General features: G+C 39.1%; 1 protein-coding gene across 1 annotated transcript in view; it reads right to left on the bottom strand.

The window, feature by feature from the left end:
- The window catches only part of LOC108533306 (glycerophosphocholine phosphodiesterase GPCPD1), a 41657-nt gene that overhangs the window by 19643 nt on the left and 5327 nt on the right, over nucleotides 1–16687 (bottom strand). Inside the window, exons 2-10 of the mRNA XM_017877887.1 lie at nucleotides 15868–15991; nucleotides 14246–14477; nucleotides 11443–11605; nucleotides 11025–11157; nucleotides 9527–9581; nucleotides 5661–5751; nucleotides 3062–3141; nucleotides 2319–2358; nucleotides 637–698 (exon numbers count right to left, since the gene is read on the bottom strand). Coding sequence (XP_017733376.1) covers nucleotides 637–698; nucleotides 2319–2358; nucleotides 3062–3141; nucleotides 5661–5751; nucleotides 9527–9581; nucleotides 11025–11157; nucleotides 11443–11605; nucleotides 14246–14407 — 786 coding nt within the window. The 5' untranslated portion in view covers nucleotides 14408–14477; nucleotides 15868–15991. The remainder of the gene's footprint in view (nucleotides 1–636; nucleotides 699–2318; nucleotides 2359–3061; nucleotides 3142–5660; nucleotides 5752–9526; nucleotides 9582–11024; nucleotides 11158–11442; nucleotides 11606–14245; nucleotides 14478–15867; nucleotides 15992–16687) is intronic.

The following is a 16687-nucleotide window of genomic DNA, read 5'->3' as shown; positions in this document are numbered from 1 at the left end:
TCCTTCCCATTTATAAAGAGAAATAAATGAATTTGGTACTCTTACCAAATTAACATACTGAGATGGGAATTTTTATTTATTTGAGTAGAAGTTACTCTTGGGGAAAGAAACAAAAGTAGCACAAGTATACCACGCAAGAATGTATCTTGTTGGCTGGGTGTGTTGGCTCATGCCTGTATTCTCAACCCTTTAGGAGGCTGAGGCTGGGGGACAGCATAAGTCCAGGGGTTTGAATCCCCTTGAGACCAGCCTGGTCAACAAGGTGAGACCGTCTCTACAAAAAAAATAAAAAAATTAGCCAGGCATGGTGGTGCACACCTGCCATCCCAGCTACCTGAGAGACTGAGTGAGGTGGGAGGATCACTTGAGCCAAGGAAGTGGAGGCTGCAGTGAGTCCTGATCACACCACTGCACTCAGCCTGGATGACAAAGTGAGATTCTCTCTCTCTTTCTCTCTCTCTCTCTCACACAAACACACACACAAGTATTTTCTCTAAAAGGCACCAATGATGATAAGTTCATATTAACATTGTTTTTAACATAGTCTTTTAAGGATCCTTTTAAGAAACAAAAGTAAATTATTCATACATAACAAAGTTAATGATAGCCTTGCCTTGGTTTTCCTCAATAACTTACCATCTTAAGAGAAGGAAATGGCTGATTTTCTGAAAAGGAATTTTCCTCCTGGACCACAGATTCTGAAATTTTAAAATAAAAAATCTCAGTAAATAAAATACCACTATATCACTAAGAGCTTTCTTAAATCCTTAGTGCCAAAAAAAGAGGGAAAGAAAGAGTGTGAGAACCGCAAAAGCATAAGTAACTCTGAGATCCCCACTTTTTTAAATAGAGATAGGGTCTCATTCTGTCATCTAGGCTGGAACACAGTGGCATGATCATCGCTCAATGCAGCCTCAAACTCAAGCAGGCTCAAGTATTGATCCTCCAGCCTCAGACTCCCGAGTAGCGATGCCCACAGACGTGCACTACCACATCCAGCTCATTTTTAAAATTTTTTTGTAGAAATGAGGTGTACGTTGCTCAGGCTAATCTTGAACTCCTGACCTCAAGCAATTCTCCCAACTTGACCTCCAAAAGTGCTGGGATTACAGGAGTGAGCCACCATGCTCAGCCCCTATATACAGTATTTTTAAAGGCTCTTGTATTTATTAACCATCAAAAACCCATTTTCTAAATAAGTAACCTTTATGAAAACCAGTTTGCAACGATTAATAGACACCAGTCTGTAGACCCAAGAGTGATTACTTTCTTATAAAATTTGTACTAAAGTACTGCTCTTTAAAAAGTAGTCACAAGCTGTGATTTTGCTATTTTTCCAGAGAATTAAGAGTTGTGTGATTCTGCTAAGACTAAATTTGAAATACTAAGATCAGCTCAGAAATTACAAATTAAGAGAATATATAGCTACTATTATGCTTTTGTTATCATTATTAATGCAGACTAAAAAAAAAAATATTTTCCAAAAGTGGAAAAAATTAAAATATCAAGTTTTTCTTAAAAACACACACACAAAACTGTATTACAAATTCAAAGATAAAATCATGTAAAATTTTACAGTGGAATAAAGGTAGAATTCATTTTATTACTAAGAGTCATAAAATATCTGTAAGCCTATATAGTTACATTTATGCTCTGGGTGGGGATAATCTTTAGTCTTAAGTACTTCACAATCTTTATAAAGATATTAAAACTGTATGGTTATCACAATGACAGATAAACACCTATATCTATAGTACACCTACTATATGTACAGCACCATCAGTCTCTCGGAATGTAAAAACATTTTCCTATCCCTGAGGAGCTAACATTCTAGTTGAAAAGATGGGACATATATGAAAATAAAGGATTTAAAATGAATACAATAAGCCTTATATGAATGGCACAGCCATTAATTTCTATGGGAGTAGAAAAGCAAAGTGAAATTATAAAGGGATGTGGTAGGCAGGACAAAGCTTACCCATGGTCATAACAGGTAAATGACAGAGCTGGTTCAAACTGACCCTGAAGCTAGATTCTATAGCTGATTTACTTTCCACTTTGTAATGGTTAAGAATGTTTGGAAAGATTGATAGGTATTAATACTTTGATCATCAAGCTAAGAAACGCAATGCAATGGTTACTACACACATGATACGTATTTAGTAGAAAACAAATGCAAATTTCCGAACTATAAAATTACATTTAGAAGGCCCAGTATTACATTCATAAAAATGACCAAGTAGGTGCTAAAATGGATTTTTAAAATCCTATTAATGCTAACTACAAAAGGAAAACAGTGTTTCCATATTGGTACATACCTTTCCGATCCTTAGATTTCAATGCAGTCACATGAGTGAGCTAGAAAGCACACAAACAAAATGAAATTGGAAAGGAAGCCTTAGCTTATGAAGAGATAGTTAACAGAACTATAACTTGAAAAACTAGCAAGATAAAAAAGCCTATAAAATGTAGAACTATCAGTTTAATAAGAATAAGCACTAGCCACTGTATATATTTTATATGTGCATACATATATTTAAGATAATGATCAAATACTCAATTAAGGAAGAATATAAAAATTCTTCACTAGATAACTGTTAATAGGGAATCATGCATTTATTTAGGTTCCTAATAGGGATAGGAAGAGGAACCATGTAAAATGACATGATACAAAATATTCAAATGTATTGGAAATTAACATTTATTTACCAACTATTGCATAAAAGGCCTACTGTAAAATAATGACCATTATATGAAGAAGGGCTACTGCAGAACAGAAGCAACCTAAAGATTATGAATGGGCTAGCCACTATGGCCTATGAAAACTTACGTCTAGTTTGTTCCTTCATATACAAAAACCAGTGGGGTCCATGGAAATGGTTGGAGAAGACAGCTGGATCAATACAGAACCTTCTCCCAAACAGAACAGAATACCAAAGCACATACTCTACACATTAAATATAACAGTCATCCCCATGTGCAAAAAGAACATAACCATATATAAGCAAGTACAATAGTCCTAAACTAAGGGATAATTTACATTTCATGTTATTATTACTACCTTTAACAACTGGAGTTGGTCAAATGTTAATTCTTTTACTGGAATTTCAAATAATTCAACTGGATCAGCATCAAATTTCTAAAAAAAGAAAAAAAGAAAGAAAGAAAGAAAGAAAATTAAGAGAAAGGTGAGCCCTAAATTATCACTGAATGCTCACACTAGACAGGCCTAGCAACTCTATTTACTCAACAATGAGAGTAACGGTGAGTAGCCATACTGAGCCCATGCGGGGGACCCCTTCTAATCTAACATCACCTCCCAGCCCTTATATTCTGGCTTTCGTTTTTATTGCAGTGTAGAATACCTGGAAGGAAAAAAGGAGCTGGGAGAAAGCTGTAGCGCTGAAGACAACTGAGACAGAACCAGAAGTCAGTCATCTCCCCTACTTCTTGTTATGCTGTCTATACATTTTCTTTGATACTTATCCATACTACATGACTAGAAATCAACATGAAAGTACTATATAGAATTTATTTCTGTAAGTTTCTAATCTTTTCAAAGACTTTTAAACTAACATTTGATTAAAAACAGCCGACACACCAAATGTCATGAAAAAATTGTCTGATTAGCTATAAACCGTAATACTTAACAAGCACTCTGAGTTATGTTTCCCCCAGAAGCAAATCTGTTGTATTAGGTTTTAATGTCTATCAAATGATCAATGTCATTCTGTTGAAGGCACTTCTACAGGAAATGAATTAAGGTAACACCAATAAATCATCTGTCCAACAAATATACTAAAATCCACCACATATATATTCATTCATGTACATTGGTATGAACCTGTACATACATAAGGTTTTTCTGGAACACATAAACTATTAAGAGTAAGGCAGTGAGAACAAGGAAAACAGGAAAGATTTATTTTCATTTCATAATCTTCTGAAATACTTACATTTTTTCTAATGAACATGAAATGTTTTATAAGAAAATACTAGCTTAAAAATAAAACTTCAATATAAAAGTTCATTGCTTTCATTTCTCAACTCATTCAGGTTCATCTTCAGATCAAGATATAGCCTGGTGAAAATGGGGCTTTAGTAATATTTGAACTCTCATTGATTTTCAGAAGTAAATTGTAGCTCGGCTGGGTGCAGTGGCTCACGTCTGTAAATCCCGGCACTTTGGGAGGCTGAGGTGGGCGGATCACCTGAGGTCAAGAATTTGAGACCAGCCTGGCCAACATGGTGAAGCCCTGTTTCTACTAAAAAATACAAAAATTAGCTGGGCGTGGTCCAGCTACTTAGGAGTCTGCAGTCCTAGCCACTTAGGAGGCTGAGGCAGGAGAATTGCTTGAACCCAGGAGGTGGAGGCTGAGCCAAGATCACGCCACTGCACTCCAGCCTAGGTGACAGAGCAAGACTCGGTCTCAAATAAATAAATAAATAAATAAATTGCAGCTAGATAAATTAATCTCAACCTTGGCTAATAAGATCATTTATCACTTCACTCTTTCTCATTTATCTTTTCATTAATGTTCTTCCATGGCTAAAACAACCTCTTCCATGTGTTTGGTCACTCTACTCATGTAATCTAAATAGATGCATCTCCTTCCTTCCCTCCTTTTCTCCCTCCCCTCCCTCCTCCCTTCCTTCCTTCCAATACCATTTCGCAGAAACAAAAGGGTCCTTTCCTATACGTCATAATAATCCAACCCCTAGGAACTCTGATTAAAATTCACCAGCAGGTGGTGCCAGGTTCCCTGTCACACTCTTTAATACAACAGGCAGTATCTGGTACAGTGATGTTAGCAAACTAGACTAACTTGAAATCAACTCAGTTGGAAATTAATATCGAACACAGTTTTAGCGTCCAAGTCCCTGATAAATCACTTGGTTACATAGTATACTGACGTTTAGGGACTATATCATTGTCACGATTATGTTTGTACAAAAACAATTACAGGTTTTTTAAAGCTACATAAATTTTTAAATCTCATTCTGGATTCCCCCCTGGCCCCCATTATGCCCTCTTCTCCATTCTTCTGGTCCCCTACTTCAATTCAGGCTTACCTTTCCTGTAGCCCACATTGCTGCTCGCCCTGCCTGCAATCTCTGTCCTCTGACACTCCTATTTCATCAGCTACCAAAACATTAGTCGTGAACATTTCCCTTTTCAGCTAAAAAGTATTCCCTACCTCCCTAGCTCTTGAGTCTAAACCTCTTCACTGAGGCCCTCCGCCATCTAACTCCAAACCACTTTTTGAATTTTTCACTGTGGCTCACTAGCTTTATTAATTGAAGAAGCTTGAAGCAGAAACAGCTGGAATCCCAGAAAAACACTATGATATCTTCCTCTCTTGCCTCAATATAGTAGCACAGACAGTCACACCACCACAGAAATCACCTGGAATGTCCCTTTTCTATAACATAATAAAGTGTATTTAGCAACAGAGACCCTACTCTAGGAAGGTAGTATCCCAATCTCATCACTGTCTCAATGTTGCAAGAGCATGAGAGGGAAGGACTGGCAGGAATACACCAAGAAAATGAATTAACCAATTCTATTTAATAAGTAATTAAAAATATAAAAAAAACTTCCTAGTTTTAAACATTATACCTAACATTAAGAGTTTGAAAAGAAGAAATTTCAACGTACCTTTTCATAGTCAAACAACAGGTAAGATCATGATATACCACGGGCACAAAATCCTTTGAAAGGTGTACATCAAATTCTACAAAGGCTGCACCCTGATAGAAGGAAGCAAGTATTTGAAAAACATTGCCTGGTAGTACATCTCAAACTGCAAGAATAAGATTTTGTGTCACTATAAACTTAGTGGACATGTACACTTTTTTCTAAAAAGGAATGTATTCTCTTAAAACAACTGGCTGTTTCTCTTTTTGGCAAGACACAGCTACTTTCTGCTCTGTCCAAAAAAAAAATAAAAAAAAAATAAAAAGGACACAAAAAAATTCACTTAACATACCAGAGGCACCTCAGTGGCAGTGAGACAGCCTTTGGGCTGTCACTTCTACAACTGCTATTGGCAGAAAAGGAACCCAACAAGTGCCTCGAGCTCAGGGATCCCTCACATTGCTGCCCGCTGTCCCTGCAAACCTTAGCTGCATAGATAACATGAAAGATTTGGTGAGGGAAGGAATAAGCTGCAAAGCGCCTTAGCTCTGCTCCTTAGTGCACCTGAGCAGTCCACTGTACAGCCTTTCTCAGCAAAATGTCAGGACTGAATGAAAGAGGAAGCCATAACTGCTGATGAACAGACAGAGAAAACAGAAACAGGAAAAAGATGATGCTCATGTCCAGTTTCCTAATGAAAGCCAAACAAATGAGGGAGACATGAATTATAGTTAAAGCCAAATTTCTAAAAATCAGATCCATACAGAAGGAGCAGGACTGAAATTAATTTAAAGAAAAAAAAAAAAAGAAAGAAAAAGGCAGATCCACTCACCCCCATGAATTAATTCAGTTAAAGTCTATATGTCATAAACTGACATACAAATATGTACCTTTCCTGAAAGAAGGCCAGCTGCGATAGAAGGAAGGTTTGAAAATTCTGTAACACTACTCTGCTGTGACCCACAGAGGTGCTGTACTAGAAAAGATGGGTGCATTTCTACCCCTTACACCGGCTCTAAGTTGTCAAGGGGTAGAACTCAATGTGTGAATACACATGGATCACACACTAGAGTCAAAGGAGTTCAAGAGTATGGTGAGGAAGCCTACTTCCTTGCAGACTTCTGAAGCAGGAAACTTAGCACCTCTTATTTGAAACAAGATAATACCAAAAACCCGTTCTACCAAAGAGGACAAACCCTACCATTCCCAAGTAGTTCTATAAAACATTTTAAGTTGTAGCTTTCTAATTTGTTTGGTTTTGAGACAACCATAATCCTTATAGAAAATAATTTTAGTAGGAGACAAAACTTAATCCCAAAATTCATCGTAAGGTTTAAGTAATAAGCCAATAACAGACCAAAACATCGTCACAGATATGTATTTAACATTAAAATAAGTCAATAACAATTAAAATAACACTTCTGAAAATGTGATCCCTGTGAGTTACAAAGGATTTCATTAGAATACGGAAGAAAAAGGCTTAATGAAATCCTCTCTCAAAAAGCACATATCTAAAAATTCTCGGCGGGGTGCGGTGGCTCACGCCTATAATGCCAGCACTTTGAGAGGCTGAGGCAGTCAGATCACCTGAGGTCAGAAGTTCAAGACCAGTCTGGCCAACATGGGGAAACCCCATCTCTACCAAAATTACAAAAATTAGCTGGGCATGGTGGCACACGCCTACAATCTCAGCTACTCGGGAGGCTGAAACAGGAGAATCGCTTGAACCTAGGAGGTAGAGGTTGCAGTGAGCCGAGATCACGCCACTGCACTCCAGCCTGAGAGACAGAACAAAACTCCATCTCAAAAAAAAAAAAACTGGCTCATCACACCGGGCAAGATGGCTCATGCCTGTAACCCTAGTACTTAGGGAGGCCAAGTGAGGGGATAGCTTGAGCCCACAAGTTCGAAACCCGCCTGAGCAACATAGTGAGATCTTAGCTCTACAAAAAATACAACAATTAGCCAGGTGTGATGACACATGCCTGTGGTCCCAGTTACTTGAGAAGCCAAAGCAGGAGGATCACTTGAGCCCCGGAGGTTGAGGCTGCAGTGAGCTATGATCCTGCCACTGCACTCCAGCCTGGGTGACCAGGCCATCACGTTTATAGCTAATGAAATGATGTTTAGATTAGCCATGACAGTAAAACTGGTTCCAGATTAATTATAAACTATAGCCCAATACTACTAATAAATATATTTTCGACAAAGATAAAACAATATACTACTATTTTAAACATTAAAATTACAATCAATTCAAGATGTCATGAATTTTAAAATGCCTTATTTTACATACCACTAAGAGGGGGAAATATGCTGCCAATTAAATTATGACTCAAAGCTAAGTTGTAAACCCATTCCAATTTCAGAGAGGTTAAAATATTTTAAAAGTACACCTCAGAATAGATGTTAGTTCATATAAGTAATGAAGCTAAACACTGACTAGCCAAGTTTACTTCCCGAACTATTTTTACAAGGCAAAGTTGAGGGCATATGGAGTACATTGTGGAAAAAGTGGAAATTAAAAAATGAGATGTTCCTCCATTTTCCCCTAGTTTCACTTTGGAATGTGAGGCGGTCCAGACAAGTACAGAGGAAGAGGGGAGAAAAATCTCAGGTTATTGATTAAAAATGTCCAACTTGCAATTGCTGAAAATACTAAAAGCTAAAAAACAGACTCTAATCCTTGATAACTGGATTTGAAAAAAAAAAAAAAAAGGAGTTAAGGAAGACAATCAAGTTGCTATGCAAGGGTAGAAACTAATACTTTTGTTTTGTTTTTTTTTTTAAAGAGATAGAGTCTCACTCTGTCATCTAGGCTGGAGTACACTGGCCGGATCATAGCTCACCGCAGCCTCAAACTCCTGGGCTCCAGCAAAGCTCCTGCCTCAGACTCCCAAGTAGGTGGGACTATAGGTATAAGACACCACACCCAGCTGATATACTTTTTGCAAGTGTTACATAAAGTCACCATCAAATCTTTCATTCTTTTCTTTCTTTTTTGAGACTGAGTCTCACTCTGTCATCCAGGCTGGAAAACAGTGGCGTGATCTCAGCTCACAGCAACCTCCACCTCCCAGATTCAAGCAATTCTCCCACCTCAGTCTCGCAAGTAGCTGGGATTACAGGCGCAGGCTACCACGCCCGGTTAATTTTTTGTATTTTTAGTACAGTCTGGGTTTCACCATGTTGGCCAGGCTGGTCTTGAACTCCCAACCTCAGGTGATCTGCCCATCTCGGCCTCCCAAAGTGCTGGGATTACAGGTGTGAGCCACCATGCCTGTCCCATCAAATCTTTCTAAAGGCATTTTTTCCAAAGTGAGTATCTGAATAAGCACATTATTCAGGTAGTGAAAACCAATGCTTAGTGGGAACTTTTTTTTTGTCTCAATTACTCAAAATTTTATCTCAAAAAAGGATGCTGGCTGGACACAGTGGCTGATACCCATAATCCCAGTACTTAGGAAGGCTGAGGCAGGAGGATCGCTTGAGCCCAGGAGTTTGAAACCAGCCTGGGCAACATAGTGAGACCCTGTCTCTACAAAAGAAAAAAAAATTCAAAAATTAGCCAGACATGGCGGCACATGTCTCTATTCCCACTACTAAGGAGGCTGAGGTGGGAGGATTGCCTGAGCCCAGGAGGTTGAGGCTGCAGTGAGCCAGTTCGCATCACTGCATTCCATGCCTGGGTGACAGAACGAGACCTTGTCTCAAAAAAAAAGAAAAGATGCTTATGGTTCTATTGTCTCTATCCCAATCTTCACCATGGATCTGAATATAAATGCCAAGAGATATTTCCCCTTTCTAACTATTAATAAAAACTGGAGGAGACTCCCTGATCGGTATTTCTCTACCTCAGCAGTCTAAAGTTATTTAAAGGTTACTTACATGACTAGCAGCATTTCTTAAAGAAGCAATAGTATTTTCTTGAACTTTAGCCAGCCTGAAAAGAAGAAATACATTATCATAGACTATAGGGAAGATAAAGAAACAAATGTAATAAAGAAGCAAAGTGTATTTTCAACAATGGGAAACGGTACTTATTCTGTATTTTGAGGCCAATTTTGACATCCCCAAAATATGACTATGGCTGTCACTAGGAATTTATTCCTTAAATGCAAGCTCTAACAATGATAGATATTTACAAGCTGTATACCAACATAGCCAACACAACATACACTTGCCCTGTACTATGGACTTTTTTCTTGGAGTCATGCAAAGTGATCAGTAAAAACAATCCTTTTCAATGGCAGAAGAAATAAAGACATAGAAACCTGCTCCTTGCAATACAGCCTCCAAAGGACTCACTACTGGCAGACTGTGGGGGAATGAGAAACAACCGACACACACACAGGATAGAAGTATGGAAAATCTATTAATAATAAGAACAGAAAGGGGGAAAATGTATTGTTTAAGATGGGGCCTGAGAGGTTAGGTGCGGTGGCTCACGCCGGTAACCCCAGCACTTTGGGAGGCTGAGGCAGGCAGATCACTTGAGCTCGGGAGTTTGAGACTGGCCTGGGCAACAAGGTGAGACCTGGTCTCTATAGAAAAATACCAAAAATATAGCTGGCCATGGTACCACGTGCCTGTGGTTCCAGCCACTGGGGAGACTGAGGTGGAAGAATGGCTTGAGTTCCGGAAATTGAGGCTGCAGTGAGACAAGAATGTGCCACTGCACTCCGGCCTGAACGAAAGAGACCCTGTCTCAAAAACAAACAAACAAAAAAAGTGGGGGCGGGTGAGGGTGCTTCTTCCTTAAATGGTTTTTTATAGACCTTAAAATTAAAAAATCCTAATGGTCTCCACAGCATCACTTTAAAACAAAATGGAGAGGGATTAAAATTTACAGTAGAAAATCTGTGGCATGAGCTATAGCACTGGTAATTAAACAAACTTACAAAAGTAGAAGGGGAAGACAACTATTCTAGGCTACAATCTAATGTCTGTTGAGAAGAGAGAGCATCTTTCGGTTGAGGTTCAAGTTAACTAATATTCTTTGAGTTTAATCACACTTTTCTAGACTTGGGATAACGTTGTCCAAACCCTTCCATTTTATAGATGCAGAAACTCAGACTCAGGGAGGGCAACATGTCAAAAGTAAGGACCACAATACAGACACACACACAGACGCTACCAAAGCTTTCTGTATCAAGCTTTCCTTCCTGTCTTTCGATTTTTAATGTCTTCCTCCTTATCAATTCAGTAGATATATTATAAAACTGACCAGAATCTTATGGTTGGTCTCTAACTCCAATTACCAAATTACATTAAATTCCCTTGGTAAAAAATAAAAACATCATTTCACCTTTGCTGAGAAAAGCAGTATAACTCTATCAAACATGAGCTACACCAAATGCTAATCGTACTCAAATATTCAACTTACTGGGCAGTTGTTGTAGAGTTTCCTGCACCTCGATGGCCAACATCCAATGGTATTCTTGGCTTCCAATACTTGGAAAATGAAGATTTCATGTCACAAGTGTATCCCGGTAATGGCTTGATAATTATATAGTCAACTTTCATAGGAAAAAAGAGGGAGGAACAAAAATAAAAATGATTAAAAGGGCCATTATGAGCTGAATTATATTTAAATACCACTCAAGTCAGCTTTATCAGTTTCTATCAAACAAACAAAAAAAAATCAAGATTCAAAACTTTTAGAAAATATAACAGACATTCTCCTTAAATTGATAAGAAGGAAATTATTAATTTCTTCTTTATCATTATCAAATACTTAATTTGAAACTAATTAAAATTCTATCTTAACCCCTTGGGTTATTTGGCCGTGTCTTCAAACTTACCTCTCACTTTGCCTATTGTTTTCCTGGAATTTCTGCTCATGATGGGAAGAGTAAGAATTCCAGCACTCTTTCCACTCTCAGCAATGGTGGATGATAAGAGACAAGCTGTACCCACATGTCCAGGAAGGGCATCACCCTGAACTACGTGCTCACTGAGATCTTCCTGAAAAAATGAGATTTAAAATAATCTTTTTAAACTTCTGTATTACATACATACATAATTTACACACACATTATATATCACCCATATATGAAATGTGTGTATGTATTTTTTTCATAAAAACCTCAATATTTTCGGCCAGGTGCAGTGGCTCACGTCTGTAATCCCAGCACTTTGGGATGCCAATGCAGGCGGATCACGAGGTCAGGAGTTCGAGACTAGCCTGGCTAACATAGTGAAACCCCATTTCTATTAAAAACACAAAATATTAGCCAGGCATGGTGGCACATGCCAGCAGTACCAGCTACTCAGGAGGCTGATGCAGGAGAAACGCTTGAAACCAGGAGGTGGAGGCTGCGGTAAGCTGAGATCGTGCCACTGCACTCCAGCTGGGACAACAGAGCAAGACTCCATCTCAAAAAAAAAAAAAATTCAGTATTTTCAATTTAAAGATCAAAAGCCTCACTTAAAGTCAACTGAGAATCTCTGGGCAGAACTGATAAGAAAGAGACACAATCAAATTTATATTAAAGTGACTTGATGTCTTCTCTATAATTAAATACATTTTCTTGTACAGTTTAAATATGTATGTATTTTTGAGACGGAGTCTCATTCAGTTGAAATTTAAAGCACTGCTTGAAAATTTCTAATCACTTTTATGTTGTTTTAAGACTAAGATATATTTGTAGTGAATTTTTAACATATTCTCTAAAAATGTGTCTACACTGCCGGGCATGGTGGCTCATGCCTGTAATCCCAGCACTTTGGGAGGCTGAGGTGGGTGGATCACAAGGTCAGGAGATCGAGACCATCCTGGCTAACACAGTGAAACCCCGTCTCTACTAAAAATACAAAAAAATTAGCCGGGCATGGTGGCAGGCGCCTGTAGTCCCAGCTACCCAGGAGGTTGAGGCGGGAGAATGGCGTGAACCCAGGAGGAGGAGCTTGCAGTGAGCTGAGATCGCGCCACTGCACTCCAGCCTTGGCGACAGAGCAAGACTCCGTCTCAAAAAAAAAAAAAAAAAAAAAAAGTCTACACAAGCGTCATATAGGTATAGCAACTCTCTAGGAAACCAGATACTATACTCACTTTGAGATTACACTGGGTATTTTATCAGCCTAATCTATGAATAAAACACTATTACAAAAAATGCTAACCAAATTAAAGGGAAGGTAGGACATTCAAGAGTTTATTAAAAGGTAGGTTTATTAAAAGGAAGCAACAAGAAAATGTTCAGGCCAGGAGCAGAGGCTCACACCTGTAATCCCAGCACTTCGAGGGGCCAAGGCAGGAGGATTGCTTGAGCCCAGGAGTTCAAGACCAGCCTGGGCAACAAAGACCCCGTCTCAACAAAAAAAAGTTTTTTTTTTTTTTTTTATTTCTGAGACGGAGTCTTGCTCTGTCGCTCAGGTTGGAGTGCAGTGGCGTGATCTTGGCTCACTGCAACCTCCACCTCCTGGGTTTAAGCAATTCTCCTGCCTTAGCCTCTCAAGTAGCTGGGATTACAGGCAAGTGCCACCACACCTGGCTAATTTTTGTATTCTTACTCTTGACCTCATGATCCGCCTGCCTTGGCCTCCCAAAGTGCTGGGATTACAGGCGTGAGCCACCGCACCCAGCCAAAAAAAGTTTTTTTTTAATTAGCTGGGTGTGGTGGTACACACCTGTAGTCCCAACTACTTGGGAGGCTGAGGCAGGAGGATCACTGGCGCCCAGTGAGCCATGATCATGTCACTGTACTCCAGCCTGGGCAACACAGCAAGACCCTCTCTCCAGGGGGGGGAAAAAAGAGAAAAAAGAAAAAGAAAGAAAGAAGTCATCAAAACTTTATATTTTTATAATAGAGTCCCACAGATCTTACTGCTTAAGATTAGATTTTTTAAAATCCATCCTGAATTCTGTCCTTAAGAAATGGGCTGGGGGCTACTGGTGGTCAAGACATATTCCCCACCCTCCAAGATTTAAACTCTAATCTAGTATAAATGGATGTGGAGGTGGAGCTAGAGGCTAAGGAAACCACTACATATCACTAGTAAGCCAGGCCCACAGCAGTTAGGACCTTAGGGGATGTACCAAGTATTATGTGTTGAGGAAATATGAACAGCCAGTGATCTGTAAGCACTAGTGTAAGTATCACATGTAGCTCCAGAAAGTTAGCAGCACAGACTGTCAATAACCTGGCACAAGCTTTATAATTTCATTACATATTTACAATATCAAGTTGCAAGTCAGTCCCATCAACAAATCCTAATAAAGTGCCTCAATAAATGACAGGCTTCATCATAATGAGAACTCGATCACACTTGTCACACTGGTATGCCCGCCAAGAGGTAAAAACTCTGCTCTGGTCTCTATTTACTACTGATGGTTCCTTTGGATACAATTCATTCACATTTAGATTTAGCAGACAGGCATCAAAGACATCTGGTCTTGATTTGAAACAGCAATACTGCTGTTCTCTTAATTATATTTTTAATAGTACTTGAAGATGACAACTCTAAGTCTTTTAAGCTTAACTGTACAAAGGAGCATACTTCTAAAACTTAGCTTTACACAAATTAGACTAAAATAAAATCAAAACATGTGAAAATAAGAGTGTCCCTGCATTCTTTCTCAATCCCCTCACTGCAGTAACTACTCACTTCAAAAAAATCAAAGATTAGTTCCAGGTTATCTGGTTCCATTGTCTGTATGCTGTACTCTGTCCATCGATCAGGCTGTAAGCCATAACCACACTCCGGCTGTGAATGCCTGCACTTGAATTCATTGTCGCTTATTAAGGATATCTCCAAGCTATTGGACATTTTGTGGAGTACAGTGGGAGATACCCTATCATCGTCATCTTCCTCCAGGCCTTCTAGTGTCAGCTTCACTCTATGTAATAAAAAAAAAAAAAAAAAATGAGATGCAAGAAGTGGCAGAAACGAAAACTCATACAAATGTTGCCTAAATTCTACATTTTAACGTGCCCCCAAATATGCTAAATCTTCGAATAACAAAAACAACGCATTATGCAGAGACTACACATACTACAGGTTAAGGAATTAGGTGTGTTTTATAAAATACTGATGTTATTATCCACGTATATTTTTGCAAAGTATTAAAATGGGATAAATGACCATTATGCCTAAGGTTGTTGATTCTTTCATTAAAAAATACATAAATCCAGGGCTGGGCCAATGGCTCACATCTGTAATCCCAGAACTTCAGGGGGCTGAGGCGGGAGGACTGCTTGAACTCAGAAGTCTGAGACCAGCCTAGGCAACATGGTGAAACCCCACCTGCAAAAGATATAAAAATTATCCAGGCATGTGTTACATGCCTGTAGTCCCAGCTACTCGAGAGGCTGACGTGGGAGGATCACTTGAGCTTGGGAGGTGGAGGTTGCAGTGAGCCGAGATTGCACCACTGTACTCCAACCTGGGTGACACAGCCAGATCTTCTCTCAAAAGAATATATATATATATAATTACACATACATAATATTCAAAAATTTTCTGTTGTGTGGAAAATTTTTCATTTTCAACACACAGTAAAATTTAGAACACTGAAGAATATTTCCAAAAAATATTTTCTCTTTATGGCATTCTTACATAGCAATCATTTCCATTATATCAATTTTTTCTTTTTTTCTGAGAGTCTCGCTCTGCCTGGAATGCAGGGCTGCGATCTCGGCTCACTGCAACTTCTGCCTCCCGGGTTCAAACGATTCTCCTGCCTCAGCCTCCCAAGCAGCTGGGATTATAGGCGCCCAACACCATGCCCGGCTAATTTTTGTATTTTTAGTAGAGACGCGGTTTCACCATGTTGGCCAGTCTGGTCTCGAACTCCTGACCTCAGGTGATCTGACCACCTTGGCCTCCCAAAGTGCAGGGATTACAGTTATGAGCCACCGTGCCCACTGGCCTCCCAAAGTGCTGGGATTACAGGCGTGAGCCACCAAGCCCGGCACATTATATCAATTTTAAAACAAACTGTTGCTACACTATGAAAATTTAAATAGAAACTATAAAAATACATAAGCTTAGAAAACCACTTATCTATATAAACAAATTTTTTCTGGTTCTAAATGTAGAGACTAAGACTAACTGCAACAGTAGCAACCTGAGTCGGGATAAGTAGTTCACTATTACAAAGCCCTGTAGTTACTAGAATATGTAACATTATCCCAAACTGTGTAAACTTAAAGACTAAAACCAATTGAGTCTGAAATCTACAGCACTAGTGAAAAAAAATGGCCTAATAAACATGTACATGGTCATACCTAAATCTAGATTTTTTTAGTTTTTTCTTGGTTATTGACACAGGAGGTTTTTCAGAATAATGCAAACGTAATCTTATTTCAGTCTGACACGTCAGCCATCCAGAATCCAGAGTTTCAACACCATCTGACAGAATAAATATGAAGAACAGTAATTATTATACATGTTTTTTTAAACAACACAATAAGTACCTATATGCATTGACTCACTCACTCTTTTTTTTTTTAACCTCCAAAGGAAATACATTTTTTAATGAGATCTAATCCATGATTTGTTTCCTAGACCCCTGCCTAAACCGTTGTTCATATGCAACCCAAAGGTTCCAAAGGTAAAATCTTACCAAAAGAATCCTTTCAGCAAATAAGTATTTTAGAATAACAATAAAAAAAGAATTAACTTCTTTCCTTTCTAAATATGAAAATAGGCCAGGCGTGGTGGCTCACGCCTGTAATCCCAGCACTTTGGGAGGTCAAGACAGGCAGATTACGAAGTCAGGAGATCGAGACCATCCCGGCTAACATGGTGAAACCCTGTCTCTACTAAAAATACAAAAAAAATTAGCCGGGTGTGGTGGCGGGCGCCTGTAGTACCAGCCACTCGGGAGGCTGAGGCAGGAGAATGGCGTGAACCCGGGAGGCGGAGCTTGCAGTGAGCCAAGATCACGCCACTGCACTCCAGCCTGGGCAACAAAGCGAGACTCCGTCTCACAAGAAAAATAAAAATAAAAAGAAAAGAAAAGAATCCCGGCCGGGCACGGTGGCTCAAGCCTGTAATCCCAGCGCTTTGGGAGGCCGAGACGGGCGGATCACGAGGTCAGAAGAT

This window comes from Rhinopithecus bieti, unplaced genomic scaffold (assembly GCF_001698545.2).
Source record: "Rhinopithecus bieti isolate Rb0 unplaced genomic scaffold, ASM169854v2 scaffold_65, whole genome shotgun sequence".
Classification (NCBI taxonomy): Eukaryota; Metazoa; Chordata; class Mammalia; order Primates; family Cercopithecidae; genus Rhinopithecus; species Rhinopithecus bieti.
Note: the sequence above shows the minus strand (reverse complement) of the source record. Positions and strands in the feature narration are given on the sequence as shown.